General features: G+C 39.7%; 1 protein-coding gene across 2 annotated transcripts in view; it reads right to left on the bottom strand.

Annotated features, from left to right (window-relative positions):
• The window catches only part of LOC149794607 (uncharacterized), an 81,491-nt gene that overhangs the window by 47,002 nt on the left and 9,795 nt on the right, over positions 1 to 24,694 (bottom strand). For both annotated transcript variants that reach the window (XM_089968893.1, XM_089968892.1), the window contains exons 7-8: positions 17,199 to 17,241; positions 14,451 to 14,515 (exon numbers count right to left, since the gene is read on the bottom strand). In XM_089968893.1, coding sequence (XP_089825019.1) covers positions 14,451 to 14,515; positions 17,199 to 17,241 — 108 coding nt within the window. The remainder of the gene's footprint in view (positions 1 to 14,450; positions 14,516 to 17,198; positions 17,242 to 24,694) is intronic.

Genomic DNA, 24,694 nt, shown 5'->3' with positions numbered 1-24,694 from the left:
ATGATTATGACTGTTTGATTAAGAAGACATAAAATGGGGTGCTGGCAAGGCCCACAGAAAAAGATGGACATGAGGGATCTAGTCCATTGCTGTATAATAAACCAAGGAGTTGCAAGAACTCTCCTGCTGAAATCCCAGTTCTGTTGAAAACATACTCGACTAGTTGAATGGTTCTTGTAATGCAAACACAAGGGTTCATGCCAGATTCCAGTTGGTTAAGAACTCCATACCCAGATGGATGAAATTCTAGGATGGATGGAGGTCTGACTTTTCCAGTTGCTAAAAGGCCTAGATGATCTAGACAAGAAGGAAGATCATTCCTGCCTTGGTGTAGGATAGAACTTATCTTGTGTTTCTGTAGGATACTGCCCAGTTACATTGATGCTGATGTAGATGACAATGGCCCAAATAGGGAGATGACACAATCCATAGTCTGGAAGAAAGCCCAGAGTCTGATGTTGAGGCCAAATGGAAGAATGTTGAATTGATAAACAGTGTGGTGGTAAGCGAAACAGAGAAACGTGTGAGAGATGGGGTGGATAGGGAAGTGAAAGTAAAGTATGCATCTTTCAGATCAAGACTGACAGTATACTAGCCCCATCCAATAAGAAGGTGGATTGCTTCACCATCTCCATCTTCAATTAGGTGAGGCAACTCAGTCGATGTTGGGCCTCAACCTACTGTTTGCATTCCGAAAAAGAAACAGCCTTGAGTAAAATGCTGGGGATTGTGGCCTTTGCACAAGCCCCTATGTCTCTTTGTTTGTTTGATGAGCAACCATATCTCCTGTTGTAGAAAGGCATCCATCTCCCAATCTGATAGTTAAGAGGGGAGAGGGGATTGTTGATCAACGAAACCCAAAACCCCTCCGAATGACCTGGATCAGCCGAATCCCCTTTCTGAGAGAATAGGGAGGTCCAGTGAGCTCAAAAATCAGTTTAATACCACCACTGTATGATTGCATCCTAGGGATCGATGTTAGTACATGTGTTACTAAGGAGATCCCCTGTCTTGAGGCCACTGAACATCCCTCCATACAGGCAAGGACTGAGTGGTTCCAAACACACGTGGGATGAACAGTGAGGTGGAGAGGCAGTTCCTGAGCTGCCTGCCTCTGAACTTCCTCTATTCTTCCTCCAAAGAAATGGTAACAAGATCAGGGTTGTCTGGCAACGGATGGTAGTATAAGGTAGGAGCAATGTGGATCGCACACATACGACACGTCATATCAAGAGTAGACTGGCCAAACCTGTCAAAGAGTTGGCCATGACATGATGAGCAGCCTTGGTCAATGACTCTAGCATTCCTGGCCATCACCTGCCAAGCGTGCCTGTTGCAAGGTGTATTCCACAACATTCCTAACCAGCTCTGATGGGCATGGAGCAGATCTGTCTGCCTTAAAAAGCAGACAAGCATACGTATGAACTGCTACATTCTTTTCTCACCCATGCAACAGAGAAATCTGCTTGTTTTACTAACCGTACTTTTCTTGTCTCAGTCTAGTCATCTCAGACCATTCGTCTCAGTCAAGGTGTCCACGTGCTCAGAACTACTTTTAAAAAAGAAACCCGTGTTGTCTTCTGCTGTGCCTGACGTAGTTGTACTAAAATCAAACAACAACAACAACAGCAGCAAATATATAACAAAAACATAGTAACTTAAGTTAAATCCATGTTTGAGAACACACCTTAACAAAAACATTTAGAGAGAGACAAAGACTAATGCATATGATGTCGAGCTTTTTGGTATTATGCTTGTTCGTTCCACACAGCATGGTCAATTCTATCCTATATGCAGTCCTAGCTCAGAACAATTTTAAATCAGCGTCATTAAATGTAGCTAAAGCTACCTAACTAATTTTAAATACTTCGTGTGAAACAAAGTATATACTGTTAGCTACATTTAATGACGCTGACCTGAAAATGACTGTGCTACAGATGGGATAAAATTCTCAATGCTGTGTGAAATGAACAATATAATAGGAAACACTGCTCCATGCATATAGACTATAGACCTATACACTTCATAGCCTCCCAACTCTCTTAACAACTATGGAAAACTTAGTAACGGCCAGAAAAGTGTTATATAAAACATGCTTTTTTTCTAATTTTGTTAAGCATCTCCATTGTGCCCCGGTTGAATCAAAACGATACCTACAATATTTAATGACAAATAATACACTTACCAGCCAGAAGGAATCATTTATCCATCAGCACATAAGTCCATAAGCAAATTTCACTGTAGCACTTGCCATATTTCCAGGACAGAAAAATAAAACTTCAAAGAATCCATGAACTTGAAAATTTAGCACATGGTTATCCACTAAAGCCCATTTTTGGAGGGTCTATTATTATACACAGAGGTAATGTTACAATCAATATTAAGGACAACACAAGTATGTCAGACACAGTTTCACCTCCTCCAAACAAAAGAATAGTTGTATACGATAGTGACACAGATCTCTAATTACCCATGAATAATCTAAAGAAAGATGTTACTCTTCATTACAGCTTGTACTAAGACTAACTACAGTAGAGCTGAGTAGCCAATATCGTTTTATTATTTACAATATAACTTTTCAAAATTGGAACTGATGAAAATAAAAACAGTTTCTTATAATAAATACTAATTATTTATTGTCAATTTCATATAACATCCATATATTAAATGTGATAATACCTCATTATTATATGACGTTTTATGTTGTTATTTTTCTTTGCTCACACATATAAACTGTGTACTTCGGATGCAATGGTCACACTACAGCCCTCATTAACATATTTATATTAATGTGCCGCATGTAAGCATTGGACGTGAACACTAGTGCAGAATTCCTTTTACTTTAAAGGAAAATAATGGGTGAGAAAAATAATCTACGTTGGGATTTGGGCCGAGACAAAGAAATCCAGTCGCGGGTTTATATTATATGTCTCCCCATGAGGCTTGCCCGAGACATATAATATAAACCCTTGACTGGGATTTCCCTATCTCGGCCCAAACCCCAACATAGATTCTATATGTCAAGTGCTGGGAGATCGGTTCTGAAGGCGTCTGTTGCCATAAGTCAATTTCTTCCTCCTCAACAAGACCTATCAGTTCTTCAGAGCAGCAGTAAGTGTAGGGGCATTCTAAAGTACCCAACACCCTACAAAAAGAAATTGTCCTTGATGACGGCTTGAAAAGCAAATTTTTAGTAAATTATGTTTCTTCGAGAATACTTACCCGATCACATTAACGTTAGGGATATAAGCCTGCTACCTCTAAAATCCAGCCCTACTAAAAAACGAAAATTCGCCTTTTCTGTCTATCTCATATAGACCAAAGGGCAATAATTCTTGCCCCTTACCTCCCCTTGCCACCGCCAGGTGTCACTAGTTTTTTAAGCTGAGCGATATATATTATACGAGGATGCTCGCATAGCGGGGTGGTTGGGAGGGTTTTTAAGTAATGTGATCGGGTAAGTATTCTCGGAGAAACATAATTTACTAAAAATTTGCTTTCTCCTTCAAATACGTTCCCCGATCACATTAACATTAGGAGAATAGGTAATAGGAGGAGGGAATGCTGAGCATCCTACCTCCACCCCGGGTACCTTCTAGGGAATGATGGCTGGATTCCCCATTTGAAAGATAACCCGTTCTCCTAATTTCATCAGCAACACAGCCTAGGGTCCCGTGATATGTGACCCCTATATACGGTTAAGAAGATAGTTATTGAAATCTTCTTACCTACGAAATTTCACTGGCGAATCCAGCGAAGCTGATAGGCTGTGCTGATTGTTTTAAAAGGGTCTGGTGGTCATCTGGGCTGCCGACACCGGACCTACCAGATTCAAGGTTTGCCTCTGCGAAGCCAAATCTCTGAGATAAAAACTGGAGAAGGTTGACTCTGCATGCCAGCCAACAGCTTCTATTATATCTCGGATCGAAATATTGCGCTCGAATGCAAGGCTCGCCGAGATTGCTCTAATCTCATGAGCTGTAATCTTCATGAGGTGACTCTGATCTTGTGAGACCTCAGAGTACGCTGAGCGTATAACCCACTTCAAATATGAAGCAAGGGCTTGAGGGGTGATATCCCGTTTACCAGCTTTGACCGGAAGAAAGAGGTGCTTACTTGTGTCCTGACATGCCTCTGCACATTTTAAATAGTGCTTGAATGCACGAACAGGATCTTGCATGGCTGTTGCTCTTGACTTATCTATGGAAGAGAGCGAGCGAATGACGATTCTTTGATTGCCAATGGATGATAACCTATTTTTGGCTACAAAGCCCGGTTGCATCTGGAGGACCACCGAACCATCTGATCTGAACTGAAGAAAGTTTGGGTCACTGGAAAGGGCATGTAACTCGCTCACCCTGCATGCTGAAGCTAAGGCTATCAAGAAACATGTTTTGTATGATAGTAGCTTTAACGAAGTGTGGGCTAAAGGTTCAAATTTGTCCGAATTGAGCCATGTTAAAACTCAGGACAGATTCCATTTTGGAAACAGGGTGAGGGATTTTGGTCGATTGAAATCAAAATTGGCTAAAAGATCTGATAGATCTTTGTTATGCCCAATATCACATCTAACATGATGGTGGAATGTGTCTGATACCATGGAGCGGTAGCCTTTGATAGTAATTGGGGCCAACTGTTTCTCCTCGAAAAGCCAGAGAAAAAAGTCAGCCAGTTGAGGGATTGAGACACTCAAAGGGACAATGTTAGTGATATGGCACCAGTCCCTGAAAACACACCACTTTCCCTCGTAAGCCTTCAGAGTGGAGGGCCTTCTTCCTCTTGAGATTCTCTCCACAATCGAAGGTTTAAATTGTTTGTCTCGCAAGGCTGTCCGGACAAGAGCCAAGTGTGAAGAAGACGGTCCGGGCAGGGGTGGAACACCTGTGACCATGGTTGTTTGAGAAGACTTGGGCTGGTTGGAATCTTCCTGGGTAGATCTATCACTAGATCAAGTAGATCGGTGACCCAGGACTTGTTCCATCTGAGAGGGGCAATCAGAATCATCCGACAGTTCTGACCCTTTAACCTCTGGATTATTTTTGGTACCAAAACCATGGGAGGGTAGGTGAATGCCCACAACCCTTCCCAGCTAATTGACACGGCCCAAGCCTCTGGGTCTGGAACCGGAGAAACGAAGATGGGCAACTTGCGATTCCACCTTGTCGCAAAAAGATCGATCATTGGACACCTCCCAAAGTATGCAAATCCGAAGAAAGACTGATTGATGGAGTGACCATTCCATGTGAATGACTTGACCTTTCCTGGATAGAGTGTCGGCCAAGACATTGAGTCTGCCGGAATGTGTCTGATTTGTACGTTGATGTGGAGGTTGTCGCACCAACGTAGAAACTGCCAGATCAGAATGCACAGGTCTGGTGATTTGGTGCCCCCTTGTTTGAGGAGGTAAGTCACCACCACTGAGTGTCTGACATAATGAGGACAGTTTTTCCTGAGAGTTGATCCTTTCAGAAATGAAAGGCATTGATGACAGCCCTCATTTCTAAAAGGTTGATGTGGAGAGGCCTCCCCCCTGGCTCCCACGTGCCACTGACTGTAGCGAAGTCCGGCAACAGGTGGGCACCCGAACCGTAGGTACTGGCGTCGGTACATACCGTTATCTCCGCTTGGGGCATCTCCAGAGGAATTCCCATGGACAGCCAACTGGGGTTGTGCCACTGACGCAGGAATGATCGTATCTCGAGCATGATCATTACTGTTTGATTGAGGGGACTTGAAAAGGGGCGCCACTGTGCCAGTAACGTTATTTGTAAGGGACACATAAAAAGACGGCCAAGCGGGATCAAGTACGCCGCCGCAATGAATAATCCGAGGAGTTGCAAGAATTCTCTCGCTGAAATCCACGCCCTGTTGGAAACGGACTTGACGAGTTCGATGATCCGGATTGCGCGAGCGCGAGGAAGCCGTACCATATTCAGATCAGTGAGAAACTCCATACCCAGATGGACAAAACGCTGAGATGGACGGGGATCGGACTTTTTCCAGTTCACGAGAAAGCCTAGATGATCTACAAGTGCTAAAAGATCGTTTCTGCCTTTGAGCAGAATAGAACTTACCATATGTTTCTGGATATGTTTCTGGAGGAAGTCGTCCAAGTACACTGCCGTCCCTGTAGATGAAGTTGAGCGGAACAGGGTGACGACGCAATCCATATCCTTGGTAAAAGCCCAAGGGCTGATGTTGAGGCCAAAGGGTAGGACCTGGAACTGATAAATCGCGTCGCGGTAAGTGAATCGGAGAAATTTTCATGACGCGGGGTGGATAGGGACGTGAAAATATGCATTGGTCATATCTAAACTGACTGCATACACGTCCCGCCGGATGGAAAGGTGGATTGATCTCACTGTTTCCATCTTGAATTTTGGTGGTAAAATGTATTGGTTGAGGCGACTCAGGTCGATGATCGGCCTCAACTTGCCTTTTGCCTTCTGGATAAGAAACAGCCTGGAATAAAACCCCAGTGATTGCGGTTTTTTCACCCCCTGTTTTTCTATGAGCGACCGTATCTCCTGTTGTAGAAAGGTATCCTTTTCCTGATTGGACGGTACGTCCATAAAGAGGGGAGAGGAGGACAGGGGAGGGGGTTGGATAAATGAAATCCGAAGCCCCTCCAAAATGACCTGAATCACCCAATCGTTCTGAGGAAAAAAGGTGGTCCAGTGGTCCTGAAATTGCAGGAGGCAGCCGCTCATAGGTAGGCTGTCCGCGGGTGGTGGGGAGGGTATGTCAACTTTTAGAGTTAGGAGGCTTGAAGATGGAGAAACTTTGTTTCTTACCGCCTCTCCTAGCTTGATTAGACTGTTCTCTCCTGGCATTGGGTTGGGATCTATACTGCACATTTGATTGTAAGGATCCCTTGTCCCTGGTCCCCCAATCATCCCTCCGCTGTGGCTGGGGACTTTTTCTAAACGCCTGCGAGGGTTGGGCGGTGAGTTGGAGGGGCAGTTCCTGAGCTGCCTGCTTCCGAACTTCTTCAATTTTTCCTCCAAAGAGTAAAGGCGACCCAAACGGAGTCATCCGTAAAGCCAGAGCATGATGGGGCTTGAGCGACGTGGACCACAGACATGCGTCACGTCGTATCAGGTTTAAGTTGGCAGAAGCAGTCAACGCATTAGCCATGGAATGGTGAGCTGCCCTGTTAATAATTCTAGCAATCCGGGCCGTTGCTTCCTAAGCGTGGTCATTGTCGGATTTTTTTGCAAGTCAGAAAATGGCTAATGAAGCCAAGTCTAACACTGAAGACTATGTTCCGGACTAGCTTTGACATGGCATGGAACACATTTTTGTCCACTTTGTAAAACAGTGGAGTGGACATGTGAACTGCTGCCATATTTTTGTCCAGGGCCGGAAGATCTGTACTGAAGGCGTCTGAATGAGTTTTGTACCAGCGACACGCGAACGTCGCTGGTACTTGGCTTTCTGAAAAGAACGCATTAGCATTCCCCAGATCACCTATTTGTCCTAATAGACGATCACTGATCTCCTTAATTTTTGCCGACTGGGGAAGGAGCCGGAAGGACGGCGTCTCTTCCTCCCTGTCAAGATCTACATATGCCTTAACTTTGTAGTCTTGAGTGGCGGTAGGAGGTGGAGGGCATTCTGAAGTTGCCAACACCCTATAAATTTCTTCCACTGCTGCCTTGAAGCCAAACTCAGTCCGTTCCATGGTTGGATCTGTGTACGGCTGATTTGCAGGAGTTTCGTCACCCTCACTGTGTGCCGAGTCGTGTTATGGAATAGCTTGCATTTCTGGATAGAGCATACCAGGTGGCATAGATGACGCGATTCCGTCATCCTTGACACTGTCACTAACTCTCCCTTGTGGATAAGCTGTGAACATATGGACAGTCAACCCTGCCAGCTGGTTTGTCTGGCTTGTGGTCGGCCTGAATGTTGGCGACGGTCCTGCTATCACCGGTACCAGCTGCTCCAATGGCCTGGCTGGACAGACAGATTTCTCACTAAAATCTCCGCCATAGTATTGGTATGTTACCAGCGGTACAGCTTGATGGACGGATTTATCACTAAGATCCCCGTAAATCATATTTGGTCGGACCGTTTTAGCAATAGGGTCCCCATGCTGGGACAGCAGGACGGCTGGTGACATAGAGGTTGTATAATGAAATGGATCCGATGGATCCGGTACAAACCCCATGCGTCCTGACTTACAGGCCCGAAGGCCATGCTCAGACATGCGGGGCGACTTACGCCCACTGGGCAGCCTAAAATTGGGGGAACATTCCCCCAAAGAGTCAGAGAAAGCTGTGGAAGCGAGCGAGGGAAATAAGGGTAATATCTGGCCTGATGTCAATAGCTGCGTCGTCGTTTCCTGGACCAAACGACGCATCTGTTCAAAGGTGGACTGTTGTACCCTGTCAACATTATTTTCCTCCATTGCTGCTGATGTTACTGTGGCTGACGGTTGCAAACGACGAACTTTAGGTGGAGGGGGGAACCCAACGTCCCCCACAAGACTCGTAATGGAGGCTGTCTTTGGATGTATACTGAGGACATCGATGCTATCTTTCTTTGACTTATTCCGTCTATCCCTCCCTTTTGCTGCCTTCTGGACTACATCAGCCCACATTTGCTCTGTCCAAGTATTACACACGCTGCATGGTATAGATGATGTACACTTGGTACATACAATACAAGAGTCATGGTTGTCTTCTTTTGCTTTGAACTTTTTGCATTTCATGCATTTGGTTAACATTTCTACTGAAACGACACAAGAAAAGAAAACAAAGCACAAATTAGCAATTCAGCATGTTATTAATTTGCTAGTACCACAACCGTTACTGAGTAAGCGAAATTAGTCAGTGTCGCGTTAACTCTTAACTGACAACACAAGTTCAGCGATAGCGTGTGTAACATGGTCTTCAGTAGACGAAATCCGTAAGGGTGACAAAGTCACTCAATTTTGAAAAAATTGTTAAAATAATGTATACAACCTGTAGAAGAATGATTGTCCAACGCAATAAATCCAAATTTAACTTCAGATGGTCCAATTTAACGCTAAGATGGCTTAGATTGTTTGGAGGTATAATGTATGTGTTATCAGTACAAGCGAAGCTTAAAAACTAGTGACACCTGGCGGTGGCAAGGGGAGGTAACGGGCAAGAGTTATTGCCCTTTGGTCTATATGAGATAGAAAAGACGCATTTTCGTCTTTTAGTAGGGCTGGATTCGAGAGGTAGCAGGCTTATATCCCTAACGTTAATGTGATCGGGGAACGTATTTGAAGGAGAATCTAACTTTAGTCCATTCCATGGTGGATCTGAAGGAGTTCCGGTTTATGCACTGTGCATCGAGGCATAAGTGGGTCTACTTGCAGTGTTAGAGAAGACATACCAGGTAGTATGAAGACTCAATTCCATCCTCAGCAAAATTTCACGAGCTCTCCCTTGTGGACAAGCAGTGAACATAAAGAAGTTCAGCACTGCCAGTAATGGTTTGGCTATCACTAGTACTGGCCGCTCCAAAGCCTGGCTGGACAGATTTCTCACTGAAATCTCCATCACAGAAAGGGCATGTTGCCGACAGTACAGTTGGATGAACAGATCTGTCACTAAGATCCCCATAAATCATAGTTGGCTGGAATGGCTGGACAGCTGGCGATGGTATGGTTTTAATATGCATTAGATCCAATGGATTGGGTATGAAAGGTGTGTGGTCAGCCTAGATGCTGGTGGTATACAAACAGCCCAGCAATCACTGGTAAAGGCCGCACTGAAAGCCAGGTTCAATGGACGGATTTCTCATTGAAATCTCCGGTATACTAATGATACGATGCTGATGGCATGGCTAGACAGATGGATTTATCACTAAGATCCCCATAAGAATTATTTGGCTGGACTATTTCAATGAAAACATCCACATGCTGGGATTGCTGGATTGCTGGTGTCAGCTCAACTGTCAGTGTTGGCTGGATGGTTGGTGAGGTCAGGATGGCCAGTGATTGCTGGACAGCTGGTAATGGTACGGCAGTATTAAAAGTTGGATCCAATGGATCCAGCATGAACCTCATGCACCCAGACTTACAGGCCCGAAGGCCATACTCAGCCATGCGGGGGGATTTGCGCCTTGTGGTCTGCCTAAAATTGGGGAATACTCCCCAATGAGTCAGTTTCACCAAGAATGAACCAAGAATGAACCGTAGGTTGTCTTCCTTGATTTATTTGTCTTTTATTCCCTTCAATGACGAACAGACAATCACTGTGAATGAGCTTTCCATGCGTATAGTAAACATTCATCCTGAAACGATACAAGATGAAAAAACAAAGCGTTCATTAGAAAAATAATATGTGACTAACTAGCTAATAGCATAAACTGCTAGTCAGTATGTGACTAATTGCCTAAACCGGAAGCCCAGACTTCCACTGACTATGAATTATAGATGCTGCATATCAGCAACAGTGAATACACAGTATAAACAAACTTTATAGAAAACTTCCATGCTGCATCTAGATAATTTAAGTTGACATTCTGCTGAAAAGACTAAAAAAAGACAAACTAAGCAGAAACTAGTAATGTGTTGAAATTACTATGTCACTGAAACACTGTAGTAACTAACAGATCAGTGAAAGTGTCAGAATGGCCCTGTTAAAAAGTTATGCACAATGTTTAGTTTATAATTAAACCATACGTCTATCAAAACACTGTGAAATATGAACAAACTAAGCATAATTATCAAGCGGCACTTCAGAATTTCACAAATAAGAGCTCCGTAATGGGCACAGTAAGCGAATCAGCTCAGAGGTATGCTTACTCATAATGACCTTGCATACGGTCAACGAGAGCTTAATGGGATGCTGGTCGTATAAGATGAAGTCTCAACAAGTGAAAAATCACTCAAACATTGGCAGAAGTTGTAAAATAAAACATACAACCTGCAGTAGATAGATAAATCCACATAATAAATCCAAAATTAATGTTGGATGGGCCCATAGGAACACAAAAAAGGCTGAATTGTCGGTCAATAAATTGTATGATGTGTAGACTGTACAGCAGTGAAGCTAAAAACTGGTGACACTTTTCAAGGTAAGATAATACGCCAGTTATTGCTCTTTGTATGTTGATATATATAGGGAAAGATGAAATGTTGCTTTTAGTAGGGCTGGATTTATGAGGTATGTTAATATTCCTAATGTAATGTGATTGGGGAATGTATTTGAAGGAGAAAACAGTATGCAAACAAAAGCAGTAGATTAACAGTATGCACATAAAGGTAGTAGATAATAGTATGCTAATAAAAGCAGTAGATAACAGTATGCACATAAAAGCAGTAGATAACAGTATGCACATAAAAGCAGTAGATAACAGTATGCACCTAAAAGCAGTAGATAACAGTATGCACCTACAAGCAGTAGATAACTGGATGGAACTAAAGGAAGATCATAGTCTGCAAATAATAATAATAATAATAATAATAATACATTATTCAGTAATTTAGGCTGCCAGTCCATATCACAAAATAAACCACAAGTAAATATAATGTGCACTATGGTGTAAAGAAGTTAAATGTGGTGTTCATCATGAGTATAGATACATAATTTCCTATAATCAGTGCATAATATTATAAAGATGCTACTACCTCTAAGTATATTATTCACCATTCAATTCAATTATCAAAGATTGTCTAAAATGAAAAGCTGAATCAATATAGTAAGAAAGATTTATTATAATTAATATATTCTATAACTTAATAGGATACAAATATTTTATATACGAATGAGATAATAAACTTTATTAAAGTATTTCTTTCTTAACCCTTTACCTCATTGAGTGTATGGTTTTTTAGCCCTTCGATACACATGTAGCAAAGTTACCCAGTACAGTGCACTATAAATAGAACACAAGTTACCTATTCGACTCCATACATCTAGGCCTGCCTGATAACTGTTAAGCAGTGTAGTGTATGTTACATTTAACAGCAATTTTAACCATTTTACATTTTTGGTACACATATATTATGTATGGAAAGATTTAAGAATGAAATCCAATCATTATAGCTATATAATTATTTTTTATGGAAGAATTTTTTTATGTGCTTTAAAATATTGGGAGAACTCATTTTCCATCAGGTCAGTGAAGCCACGTGACCAACTGTAACTGCCATTTCTCATACTTGAAATTTACAAGTTTTTTGTCTGCATCTACATCACTAAATCATCTGAATTTGATAATTTATAACAACTAATTGCTGCCTACATCAATATCAGAGCCTTTACCTAAATTACTGAAGCTTTCATAGTTGTGATTCTAATCGTGAAAACACGAGTAAGTACTGAATGAAATGTGCAACCTCCATTTTGGAGACTGGAGAATATGACCCAGTTACCTTAAATAGCAGATTTTGACCAGAGCATAAACAGCAACCATGTGATCTGATGTAATGGACATTCACACCAATGAATGTAGTATCTAATAGGGAGTTTTCCCCGAAGGTGGTGCTACAAAAACCCACTAAAAATGGCTGATGTTTACAGCAGGTGTCAAAATGGCAATTCCATGAGAATGGTGTAGAGGCATCAAAAGGCGCTTGTATGCAAATCGAGTAGAGGCATCCAAAGGTGCTTGCATGAGTTAAAAGGGTTAAACAGTCATAAGCTGGACAAACACATATAAAATGGAATTCATCTTCTACCAAATAAACATTATTTTTTCCTGCATAATTCACAATATCTATCATTTCTCTCAATCCTGCTATGCCCATCTGTCTCTATTTTTATCATATGTCCTGAGCACCAAAATTTAGCAAGTAACTTCCTAAGAAAATATGATAATCCACATGAGAGGTATTTTTCCAGTTCTAATTTGGTTTATACATGCTGTAATACACACATTTATGTGAATTGTTAATATCACTTTGCCAGTATTGGAAAGTTGAATCCTTACTTCTTTGCAAAAATAGTGAAAAAAATTGTTTTTCATTTCCGTGAATAACTATGCAAATAGATAATAGAATGCACATAGAGGTAGTAGATAACAATAAAGGTGGCAGATAATAGAATGCACACAAAGGTACCAGATACAAGTATGCACATAGAGGTAGTAGAGAACAGTATGTAATAAAGGCAGGAGAAACCAGTATGCAATAAAGGCAGTAGATAACAGTATGCAAATAAAGGCAGTAGAAAACATTATGCACACAAAGGTACCAGATACAAGTATGCACATAGAGGTAGTAGAGAACAGTATGTAATAAAGGTAGTAGATAACAGTATGCACAGATAATATGAGCTTCTGAGAGAGTGAGAGGTGTAAGGTGAACTTGTTTTGCATTTTGCAACCTGCACAATGGAGAGAATGCTGGCATACCTCTATGTTACATTCATTTACTCTGGCTGAAATTTCATTGGCTATTGCACTTTTGGAAATTGTACATGACCTAAGCACACAGCAAACCAAAATGACTGTTCCCATGTGCTCATAAACCAGCGAGAATTAGTCTAAATTACAGTTCAGCAGTTATTAAAATAGGGAAAACAAATTCTGCTATACAAGATAATATCATTTTCTGAAATTGAAATGAATGAATTACCAATTATATAAAACCTAAAAAAGGTATTGGCTCCTTTATAAACAATTTACTTCTAAAGCAGGAAGTGAAAATGACTAAGCAGAGCTAGCAGTTTTTTTTTTGATAGGCGCACATCTGAAGCAAGGCCATGCTGCATACTCTATAACTCAAAACACAATCATCAATCAAACACCAAAATAAAAAGAATTTAAAGTTCTTTTAACAATACCTAAAGATATACAATATCAGTTTTAAAAGCCAGTATAACCAGTGAGGAAAACCCAGGAAAGCTCTATTCCTTAAGCAGCATGCAGATAAAGACAGTCGATAATAATATACACATAAAGGCAGTAGATAATAGTTTGCAAATAAAGGCAGCAGATAACATTATGCATATAAAGGCAATAGATAACAGTATGCAAATAAAGGCAGTAGATAATAGTTTGCAAATAAAGGTAGCAGATAATAGTATGCAAATAAAGGCAGTAGATAATAGTATGCAAATAAAGACAGTAGATAATAGTATGCAAATAAAGACAGTAGATAATAGTATGCAAATAAAGGCAGCAGATAATAGTATGCAAATAAAGGCAGTATATAATAGTATGCAAATAAAGGCAGTAGATAATAGCATGCAAATAAAGGCAGTAGATAATAGCATGCAAATAAAGGCAGTAGATAATAGAATGCAAATAAAGGCAGTAGATAATAGTATGCAAATAAAGACAGTAGATAATAGTATGCATAAAAGGCAATAGATAACAGTATGCAAATAAAGGCAGTAGATAATAGCATGCAAATAAAGGCAGTAGATAATAGTATGTACATGAAGGTAGTAGATAACAATATTCTCCCATCAGAATAAAATCTGTATGTCTGTATCCTATTCATCCACCTTGATGTGACTTACCATCCTTATAGCAAAAGTGACAGCATTTACAGAACTTTTCCAATCCTTTCTTTACCATCTTCCTCCTGCATAATTTCAAAATGAAGTATAAAAACAAAGATAAAAAGGAATCTTCTTATTCAAGTGTTAATTTGCATTTGTGTAATTCCATATGATGTTCAAAATGGGAAAAGAGCAGCTACTAATGGAAAGTCGTGGCACACAAAATTGAAGATTTCAAGTTGCTATAATCTGCATAAATCAAAACTAACACTTTGACAATTAATTTTTTCATGAGAAGTTAGTCCCCAGTGACATGCCCATCCAGCACTTTAGCACACTTTTAAAAATGTTTGTACAATATTTTGTTACCACTGTAGATTTACCTACTTCCCCTACACTCTACTGTTGACAAACACTGACAAGGTTTGCCCACTGGGTTCCCATTGAAGAAATATTCTTATGTTAACAAAATTAAATTTGTTGCATGGTGAAAGTGAAATTATCTATTTCCTGGTTTCTTATATGCTACCATCATTATATCTGTATTGACCATGATGCCGTAAAACTTACAAAATGTGTCTCAGGTCCAAATTCTGACTTTGAAGTTTTGGTCAGTAAGAGTTTGCACATAATTTGTGTGAAGTGCATCATATGGAATCATTTATCAAATAATGACCTATTGTGCTGTTTACAGCACTTCACTGGTGGCAAGGCCAACTGAGGTTGTTTGATCAAGAAAAGTTCTTTAGTTGTGGCAAGGCCAACTGAGGTATGATCAAACAAGGCTCTTCAGTGGTGGCAAGGCTAAATGAGGTTGTTTGATCAAGAAAAGTTCTTCAGTTGTGGCAAGACCAACTGATGTTGTTTGATCAAGAAAAGCTCTTTAGTGGGGCAAGACCAGCTGAGGTTGTTTGATCAATAAAAGTTCTTCAGTTACAGCAAGGCCAACTGAGGTTGTTTGATCAAAAAAAGCTCTTCAGCAGTGGCAAGGCCAACTGAGGTTGTTTAATCAATAAATGTTCTTCCATTACAGGCAGGGTCAACTGAGATTGTTTGATCAAAAAAGTTCTTTAGTTGTGGCAAGGCCAAATGAGGTTTGATCAAACAAGGCTCTTCAGTGGTGGCAAGGCTAAATGAGGTTGTTTGATCAAGAAAAGTTCTTCAGTTGGGACAAGACCAACTGATGTTGTTTGATCAAGAAAAGCTCTTTAGTGGGGCAAGACCAGCTGAGGTTGTTTGATCAATAAAAGTTCTTCAGTTACAGCAAGGCCAACTGAGATTGTTTGATCAATAAAAGTTTTTCAGTTACAGCAAGGCCAACTGAGATTGTTTGATCAATAAAAGTTCTTCAGTTACAGCAAGGCCAACTGAGGTTGTTTGATCAAGAAAAGCTCTTCAGCGGTGGCAAGGCCAACTGAGGTTTTTTAATCAATAAATGTTCTTCCATTACTGGCAGGGTCAACTGAGGCTGTTTGATCAAAAAAAGTTCCTCAGTGGTGGCAAGGCCAGCTGAGTTTGTTTGATCAATAAAACTCTTAAATGGTGGCAAGGCCAAATGAGGTTGCTTAATCAATAAAAGCTCTTAAAGGGTGACAAGGCTTATTGGGTTTGTTTGATCAATAATGAAAGAAAGAGAATTAAGCTCACTAAGTTATCTCACTATTGCCAGTTTATTTCCCTAGATGACACAGTTCATGATTTATTTGGACAAAGCTATCATTAATTTGTTCAGAGCTTGTTCATGAAACATGCAGATTCATCATTATAAAACATGATGATGATTTTGATGCCTTGTGTTTATTTGATATGCACAAGGAGTGCTTTCTATGTTAGGAAAAATGTCATGTTTGCTTTGATTACATTTTAATATTTAAGCAATAAAATCTGACAATTACTGCCTGCAAATGCTGATAATTACTGCCTGCCAATGCTGATAATTACTGCCTACCAATGCTGATTATTACTGCCTGAAAATACTGATAATTAATGCCGGCCAATGCTGACAACTACTGTCTGTTAATACTGACAATTACTGCCTGCCAATGCTCATAATTACTGCCTAACAATGCTGATTATTAGGTCCTGGTTTCTTGATATTTGCCATGCATAAAGATGGAAAATGAAAAACACCCAAAGAAATCAGAAGTGTATGCATGCTCCACAGATGCCCTTGCAAATATGGTGCAGTTAAACATTTAAGTTCTAAGTCAGACAGAGGTGATAACTCCACACATTTTGCAAGAGAAAAAAAATCAAACGGCTTGACCAAGGCATTTTAAATATAAAACATAAAATTAGGTTTCAGTCCATTAAGTCCTTCAAAATTTGTTGAGTGGAAACTGAAGGGTGCAGTTTAAAGTCCAAAAGGGTCCATAACTCCATTATATTTAACCAGAAATTGATGAAAACTGAACTTGATTTGCATCTTTTTAATGGAAAGCCTCACACCAAATTTGAATCGATTAAGACCTTTGAAAGTTACTGAGCAAAAATAAAATTGATGGCATGATTTTAAGTCAGACTAGGACTTCACTACATTTTGCCAGAAAACTATGACAACTGAATATGACCTAGGTTTTCTTCATGTACATGCCATTCAAATTTCAATCAAATCATGAATTGCTTCAAAGTAAACAAAGAAGAAACAAGATTCATCATGAATGGGATGTTAGAGAATGGATGGACATTGGTAGCATTACTAAATATGCAAATCCCCCCTCCTTAGATATGGCAGGTGATAATTAAAAATCAACATGTTTTACTCACCCCAAAATAATGGAGATAACAAGCGTAAAGACAAAGGCAGCAACTGAAAAGTAAAAAAAGAATAAAACAGTATTCCTTTTGGAGATATTTTTAACTTTTTCTTGTTTATATAACTTCTAATCATCTAAAACACTGATGTACATAGAAACTTTACAATACTGGACTTTTCTATGTCTGTACAAAAAGCTGATTAAAACTGAATGAAAAATATGGCAGTTAAAATACTAGGAATAGTTGCATAGGTTTGGAGTTTGCTATTGATTAATCTCCAACAGCCTTTCTATCCTAAGTTGGTTTTTGGCAAAGCCTCAAATGACTCACTAGTATGGGAACCTAGAATTTCTGAATAGATGCTTCCTGATAAGGTCATCTAGCAGATGATTTTCTGCCTATTTTACCTGGATGATGGGCAACCTGGCGGTTTCTCCAATTTGTGACCATCACAATTGACCATTTTGAACAAGGCACAGTGAGGCAATGTCAACTTATAAATTACAAATATAGATACTAATAAAAAGCCTGATTTGCATTCTGTTTACGTGCGTGTTTTCTAACAATTCTTGAGATTCAATGAATTTATTTCAACTTTCAAACACACTATAAAATCAACAGTAAATGTGCCAGCATACTACAAATATGGCTGCTGTTAATGTCATTTGGGAACTATCTATAGACTGGTGCCATATTGATCTATCTACAGTGTAAAAACAATGTACACTTTTTCTGTACAAGTTTTCATGTATGTACATCCACATATGTACATCCACATACTATGCAAATTCTACAGTAAGCTGTAGAATTTGCATATGTGGATGTACATACATGAAAACTTATACAGAAAAAAGTGTACTTGTGTCTTTTATTTTTTAAATTAAGAATGCAAAAAGCAGCAGGTACATGTATAGAATTAAAACCAAATATGTTGCTATGATGATGATTTTTCTTTTCATAATTAAATCATCAGTTCAATTATTAATTTATTTATCTGTTAATGATTCTGCCTTTTCCTACCTGCTTCTTTTTTCCTTTTTTCTCACCAACCATTTTTATTCATTTTGGTATATAAATATTTAAAGTTTACATTACTTTTATTTTCATATATTTCACAGATGATAAGCAAGCATTACAAATAAAAATACAACTTTGGTAAATTTTAGAAATAATCATATGTTTTTATTACACTAAATTACTTATTAGGTCAATTAAATTAAAAATTAGTTACTTTTTATCCAATGCTTTCCAATTGCCTTGTATCCAATTAACAAAAGTATCCTGAATATAATAACCACAGTTTCAAAAACATGCCAAGCTTACAAACAATTTAAAGAGAACACAGCTGCCGACAGCAGTCATTCATGCTAATTGATATGATGGTACATACTGTCATAATTGAAAGACAGACACTGTGAATACACTTAAATCCATTAGTACCAAATTTTGTGGATTTATGGTTGCGTGTTAACTACAAACAACAAATTCAAATGTCCATCATACAATGTCTTTGCCAAATACTTGTGTGTGTGTGATTTGGACTTTTAACGTAGCTTTTAACAATTTTTCAGTCATATCGCTATGATGTCTGCAGTGTGACAGTTTATAATGATGTCTAGCACTGGGGCATCATGCCGCAGACATGTAGCATGATGTTCAAACCAGTCACATTATCCTGACACTAGGCCGACCAGTCCTAATACTAACCTCTTGATGCTGAGCGCCAAGCAAGGCAGCTGTTAGTATCATTTTTGTGTGTCTTTGGTATGACTCAGCCGGGGATCAAACCCATGACCTCCCACATTTGAGGCAGACACTCTAACCTCTAGGCCACCAAAGCAGTGAATACTTCTGTACACACACAGACACATGCACATACACATGCCATTCTTCTTTGAAGCACATCAACAAATTTAAATTGCCAACCAAAATGTAAGATCAAAAGTTCACAAAACCATGAATTAAAAATAATGTGTGTGTTAAAATTAATTAATTAATTAATTAGAAGAATGTGAAATTGGCAAATCATTATGTGTATACATAACACATCAGACAATGGAAAGTACATGTAACTCCATTCTTATCATTATTTGTATACATAACACATCAGGCAATGGAAAGTACATGTAACTCCATTCTTATATCATTATGTGTATACATAACACATCAGGCAATGGAAAGTACATATAACTCCATTCTTATCATTATGTGTATAAATAACACATCAGGCAACGGAAAGTACATGTAACTCCATTCTTATCATTATGTGTATACATAACACATCAGGCAACGGAAAGTACATGTAACTCCATTCTTATCATAATGTGTATACATAACACATCAGGCAATGGAAAGTACATGTATCTCCATTCTTTTTTTAACTGATTGATTGCACATGACTTTTTCTGAATGTACATCAGTTTCACAGCAAGGTCAAACAGAAAACTGGCCTTGATTTTATTTCTTCTGTGCACCATTTGTACAGCAAATTAAAAAAAAACTATAACTTTATTCATTGTAAACTCAGTGTCACTTTTGGTATCCACAGCAATGTGTTCTGCTAGTTCAAACCCAAACAGTATATTACCCACATAAACACATTAACCTCGTGCACAACAGCCACATTTGGACACCAAGGACTTTAAGCAGGTTTATGCTACTAAACTGGACCAACTCAAGCTACTAGTGCCACTAATGACCACCATCAAAGACCTGCAACCAGCTCAATGACAAGTGGGCAGCCCAGAAATGTTGAACAGATAGTTATCCCAGTACTCTCTGCTGCTGACATCATCCAGGCTGTACACTGCAAAGCTGAAAGCTGAAAAATATGTCCTGTATCACTGCAAAATAAACAGGGGACCTCATCCATGAGCTGTATGATGCACACAACAATGGCACAGGTAGTTTAGTGTGCCACTACAGCATGGATGATGCTTCTACGTTCAGGTAGGGAAAGAATTTGTCAGAGTTCAGAGCATTCTGCGTAGCAACTGTAGGTGACCAGCCAGGTGACTGCAAAAGCTGGAGGGAAAAGCACTATCAGCATGTTATAGAGTTGATCAAAAACCTCTCCAATGAACTGATCCTCTAGGCTGAGCTGTCACACTACAGCGAAAATATTCTTACCCTCTTTGGTGACTACTAAGACCCATGCTGTGGGATCTCTGATTGCTTTGATAGTTGGCTTTGTAGTAGTTAAGTTTAATTGGCTGCAAAAGCCCAGAGGTGATGGCACAATTAGGACCACCTGCTCTTATCTGGTGGAGATCACATACACTGACATAATTTTCTTTTCCACAAGGCGTGACTTTGTCCAAGGAACAGTACTCATGTATGCCCTGGAGTAGGGGAAAGGCTTCATAGTTCTTGGAGACACAATACCTCACAGTGCCATTAAGGTCCTGTGTCAGTTGTATGGTGGTGAGATCAGCGACTGCAACAAAACTTGCAGGCAGACACTATAACAATGCCACCTGGGGGAAGCTCCAGCTGTCGGAGCCATTCTCAGAAAAGACAAAAGCAGCTTTTCCCTTCACTAAAACCAGGCTACATATTGGACAGTTTTAACAAGCTTAATTATAGCTTGAGCTTACGCAATGTTATTCCATACAGAAAGGGCCAGGCATTTGTGTAATAGATGTTGTGGAAACATTAAGTGCTGTCACTTTCAAGCCACCTGTTCACATGATTAAGTTCATGTTACACACAACATCACTCTTCTTCAGCACCATCTTGCGATGTCACAGCAATGTCGTAGCACTCAGTGATACATGGTGGCGCTTTCTCCACATACAGTGGACTGATCATTCTTGTGAATTCTACATGGCTCATGATGCTCTACTATAGAGATACTGCTGATGGTGTAGCTTTCCCCTCACATTAGTGCTAAAAACTTTCTGGTTTTAGACACTGAACATTAGTTTGGAGGAGTGTGTATATTGTAGATTGTCATGTGATCAGTCAGTAGGTTGAAGCCTAAAAATCGGAGCTCCTGTGTCCTTCCTTTTTGATGTTACACATGAGTGATTGTCAAGTTAGAACCTTTAATTTGTGAAAACATGTTGATGTTCCACATGAGTGCTTGCCAAGTTAGAACCTTTAATTTGTGAAAACATGTTGATGTTACACATGAGTGATTGTCAAGTTAGAACCTTTAAATTTGTGAAAACATGATGTTACACATGAGTGATTATCAAGTTAGAACCTTTAAATTGAGAAAACATGTTGATGTTCCACATGAGTGATTGTCAAGTTAGAACCTTTAAATTTGTGAAAACATGTTGATGTTCCACATGAGTGATTGTCAAGTTAGAATCTTTAAATCTGTGAAAACATGTTGATGTTACACATGAGTGATTGTCAAGTTAGAACCTTTAAATTTGTGAAAACATGTTGATGTTCCACATGAGTGATTGTCAAGTTAGAACCTTTAAATCTGTGAAAACATGTTGATGTTACACATGAGTGATTGTCAAGTTAGAACCTTTAAATTGTGAAAACATGTTGATGTTCCACATGAATGATTGTCAAGTTAGAACCTTTAATTGGTGAAAACATGTTGATGTTCCACATGAGTCCTTGTCAAATTAGAACCTTTAAATTTGTGAAACTTGTTAAAACAGTATGGCTGAAGGTCACTTTTAATTTAAAAAGGTTGGCCATACTGAATCTTCTGACAGATGATGAATCTTTTTTTTTCCTATCTGAAACTCCACTCTCTTCTTGGTCAGCTGAATATCAGTGGCTATTTGAAACTCCACTCTCTTCTTGGTCAGCTGAATATCGGTGGCTATTTGAAACTCCACTCTCTTTTTGGTCAGCTGAATATCGGTGGCTATTTGAAACTCCACTCTCTTTTTGGTCAGCTGAATATCAGTGGCTATTTGAAACTCCACTCTCTTCTTGGTCAGCTGAATATCAGTGGCTATTTGAAACTCCACTCTCTTCTTGGTCAGCTGAATATCAGTGGCTCAATGCCATTGTGGACAATATTATCCTAGAAAATTGCTGATAACTTGTTTCATCATAATAACATAAGGGCCCAATTTATGGAGAATTTATTGTCAAGGATGGCATGGCGTATTCCAAGAACCTGAATATCCCTCTTGAATATGATGGTGGCAGGAAACTGTATGCACTCTGCATTATCCAGGGTACCCTGGTATTGGCACAAGCATATATAATAAATTAAATATGCATCCCCGTAAGCATTTATGATGGATATTACAACATAAATACATTCAAAAATGTAATTTAAGCTGCCATAGCTGGAATGTCTGTGATCTATCATATGTGGACAAAGCAGGCAAGAACCATACTCACTTACTGAACCAAATGCTCAATCTTGGCCTCCATCTTTGGGTAAAACCAAAACCAGGTTTTTTGGATAGGCACTCACATAGCACCCCTAATACCCCAGAATTCATTAAAATCCTCTGGTTCTATGTTCAGCCTGACCTGATCAACACTCTATGTCCACCTTGACCTGATCAACACAACTGGCATTACTGATGCACCCAGTTGCAAGTTATTCCTGTGTCTGATAAGACCTATGGAGAGATGCACAGTTTCTCCTTTGGTGGACACTGACATAGGCTACATGAAGGCAGCATCAAGGAACTACTGGTACATACTTTAGATAAACAATGGTTGCCTTTTAACATGCCGGCATTTACTATTACATGCTAGCATTTACTATAACATGCTAGCATTTACTATTACATGCTGACATTTACCATTACTCTCAAGATTTCTAAAGAAAATGATGGGTCTGTGCAGTTCAGCCTTCCTCAGTAACAGTGCCTTGTTTAATGCTGATGGTAACCATATTACTAACGCTGCCATCCTGAAAATCCCACAGATGCTGAAACTCTTGGTCATGTGGTTGGCCAGATCTCTATTGGCACTGGTGATGCATTGAAGGTAATGTACTCAGTGTACAATATCATGTCAGTCAGCTGATTACAACAATGAATTTGGTTACCATCTCTCGAATTCAATGCAAAACTTTCATAGCACTGGTGGTTTTACGCTCAGCAACAACACCACCACCAACATCCTGGGCACTGGATGTGACTTCACTAACTTCCATGGACACCATGATAATGAAGCATGGGCAGCAATCCATGTAAATAATGTTATAATGGAAAGCCATGATCAATAATGTCTCCGACAAAAGCTTTACAGATAGCTTTGCATCCATGTTTGCCACTCAAGACACCATCTTGTGTGAGGGCCTCAAAACTGATGTAGCATTGGGATTCTCATCCTCTATGATTATCTTGCCTTCCATAACTAGAACCCACACTATACTATTTAAAGACACGTCGTGGGAATCAACCTAACAGAACCCACTCTATACTATTTAAAGACAATGTCATGGGAATCAACCTAACAGATATAAAAAAATAAAAATCATTGGTGCCACTAGCCAATCCTGCAACAGATGAGAATTGATAATTGCTGCTGTTGTAGGTTTAACACAATTTGTCAGCACATGATAAGCTATACATGGTTACCAGTATAACTGGAGGAGAAAGAACCCAGGAAAACCCTGGTAAGAAACAGTGACCCACATGCAGCTACTTGCAAGCTTTCTCATATACCCACAATGGCCGAGCCTGTGATTCAAACTCATGCATACAGAGGTGAGATGGAAGTGATAGGTAAAGGCGAGCGCTTTAGACCACTCGGCTACCTGGGGCCTGTAACTGATGAGAAAGACAGAATATTGGTGCAGCTTACACAATAAGTGGATGACATCAACAAAGAATATAAACCCGTGGTGCAGGAATATCTGTGCTTCCTTGGAGCTGACATGTCCAAGTTCAGATTGGGGGTGGAATGAGAATAGACATTGTGCATTGGGACTACCCAGAGCACTGTAAGTCAACCCATTTGCATCTACTGTCAGAACAACAGCTGAAAGTACTCCCTTCGGGGCATCTCGGGCCTCAGGCAGACTGTTTCTTCCTTAGAGGTGATGCTGAAGCATTAATATTTAGAACCTCATAAAAGCCTTAGAAGCTTTAAAGGTATCAAAATGAAACTCTTCTCAGGTTTTTGCAGATACCCTGTTCAGTCTCGTGTACAGCAGATACCCTTGCTGTACACAAGACTGAACAGGCTGACATTATCACTTTGCCAGATGTGGGAGGTTGCAGGTTCAAACCCTGGCTGAGTCACACCAAAGACTTATAAAAATAGTACAAAGGCTGCTTCGCTTGGTGCTCAGCATTAAGAATTTAGTGTTAGGACTGGTTGGCCTGATGTCAGGATAATGTGACTGGGTGGGACATGATGCTACATGTCTGCCCCAGTGTTGGACATCACTATAAATTGCCACACTGCAGACATTGAAGCAATATGACTGAAAAACTGTTAACGCTACATTAGAATCCAAATCATACACACATATCCCTCTCTGTTCAGCCATTACCCAGAAATTATTACCAATAAATTAAAAGAGGACTCCTTCTCCACTGAAGAGTTCAAACATGTCC

Source organism: Sinohyriopsis cumingii, chromosome 8 (genome assembly GCF_028554795.1).
Source record: "Sinohyriopsis cumingii isolate HCF-2022 chromosome 8, ASM2855479v2, whole genome shotgun sequence".
Classification (NCBI taxonomy): domain Eukaryota; kingdom Metazoa; phylum Mollusca; class Bivalvia; order Unionida; family Unionidae; genus Sinohyriopsis; species Sinohyriopsis cumingii.
Note: the sequence above shows the minus strand (reverse complement) of the source record. Positions and strands in the feature narration are given on the sequence as shown.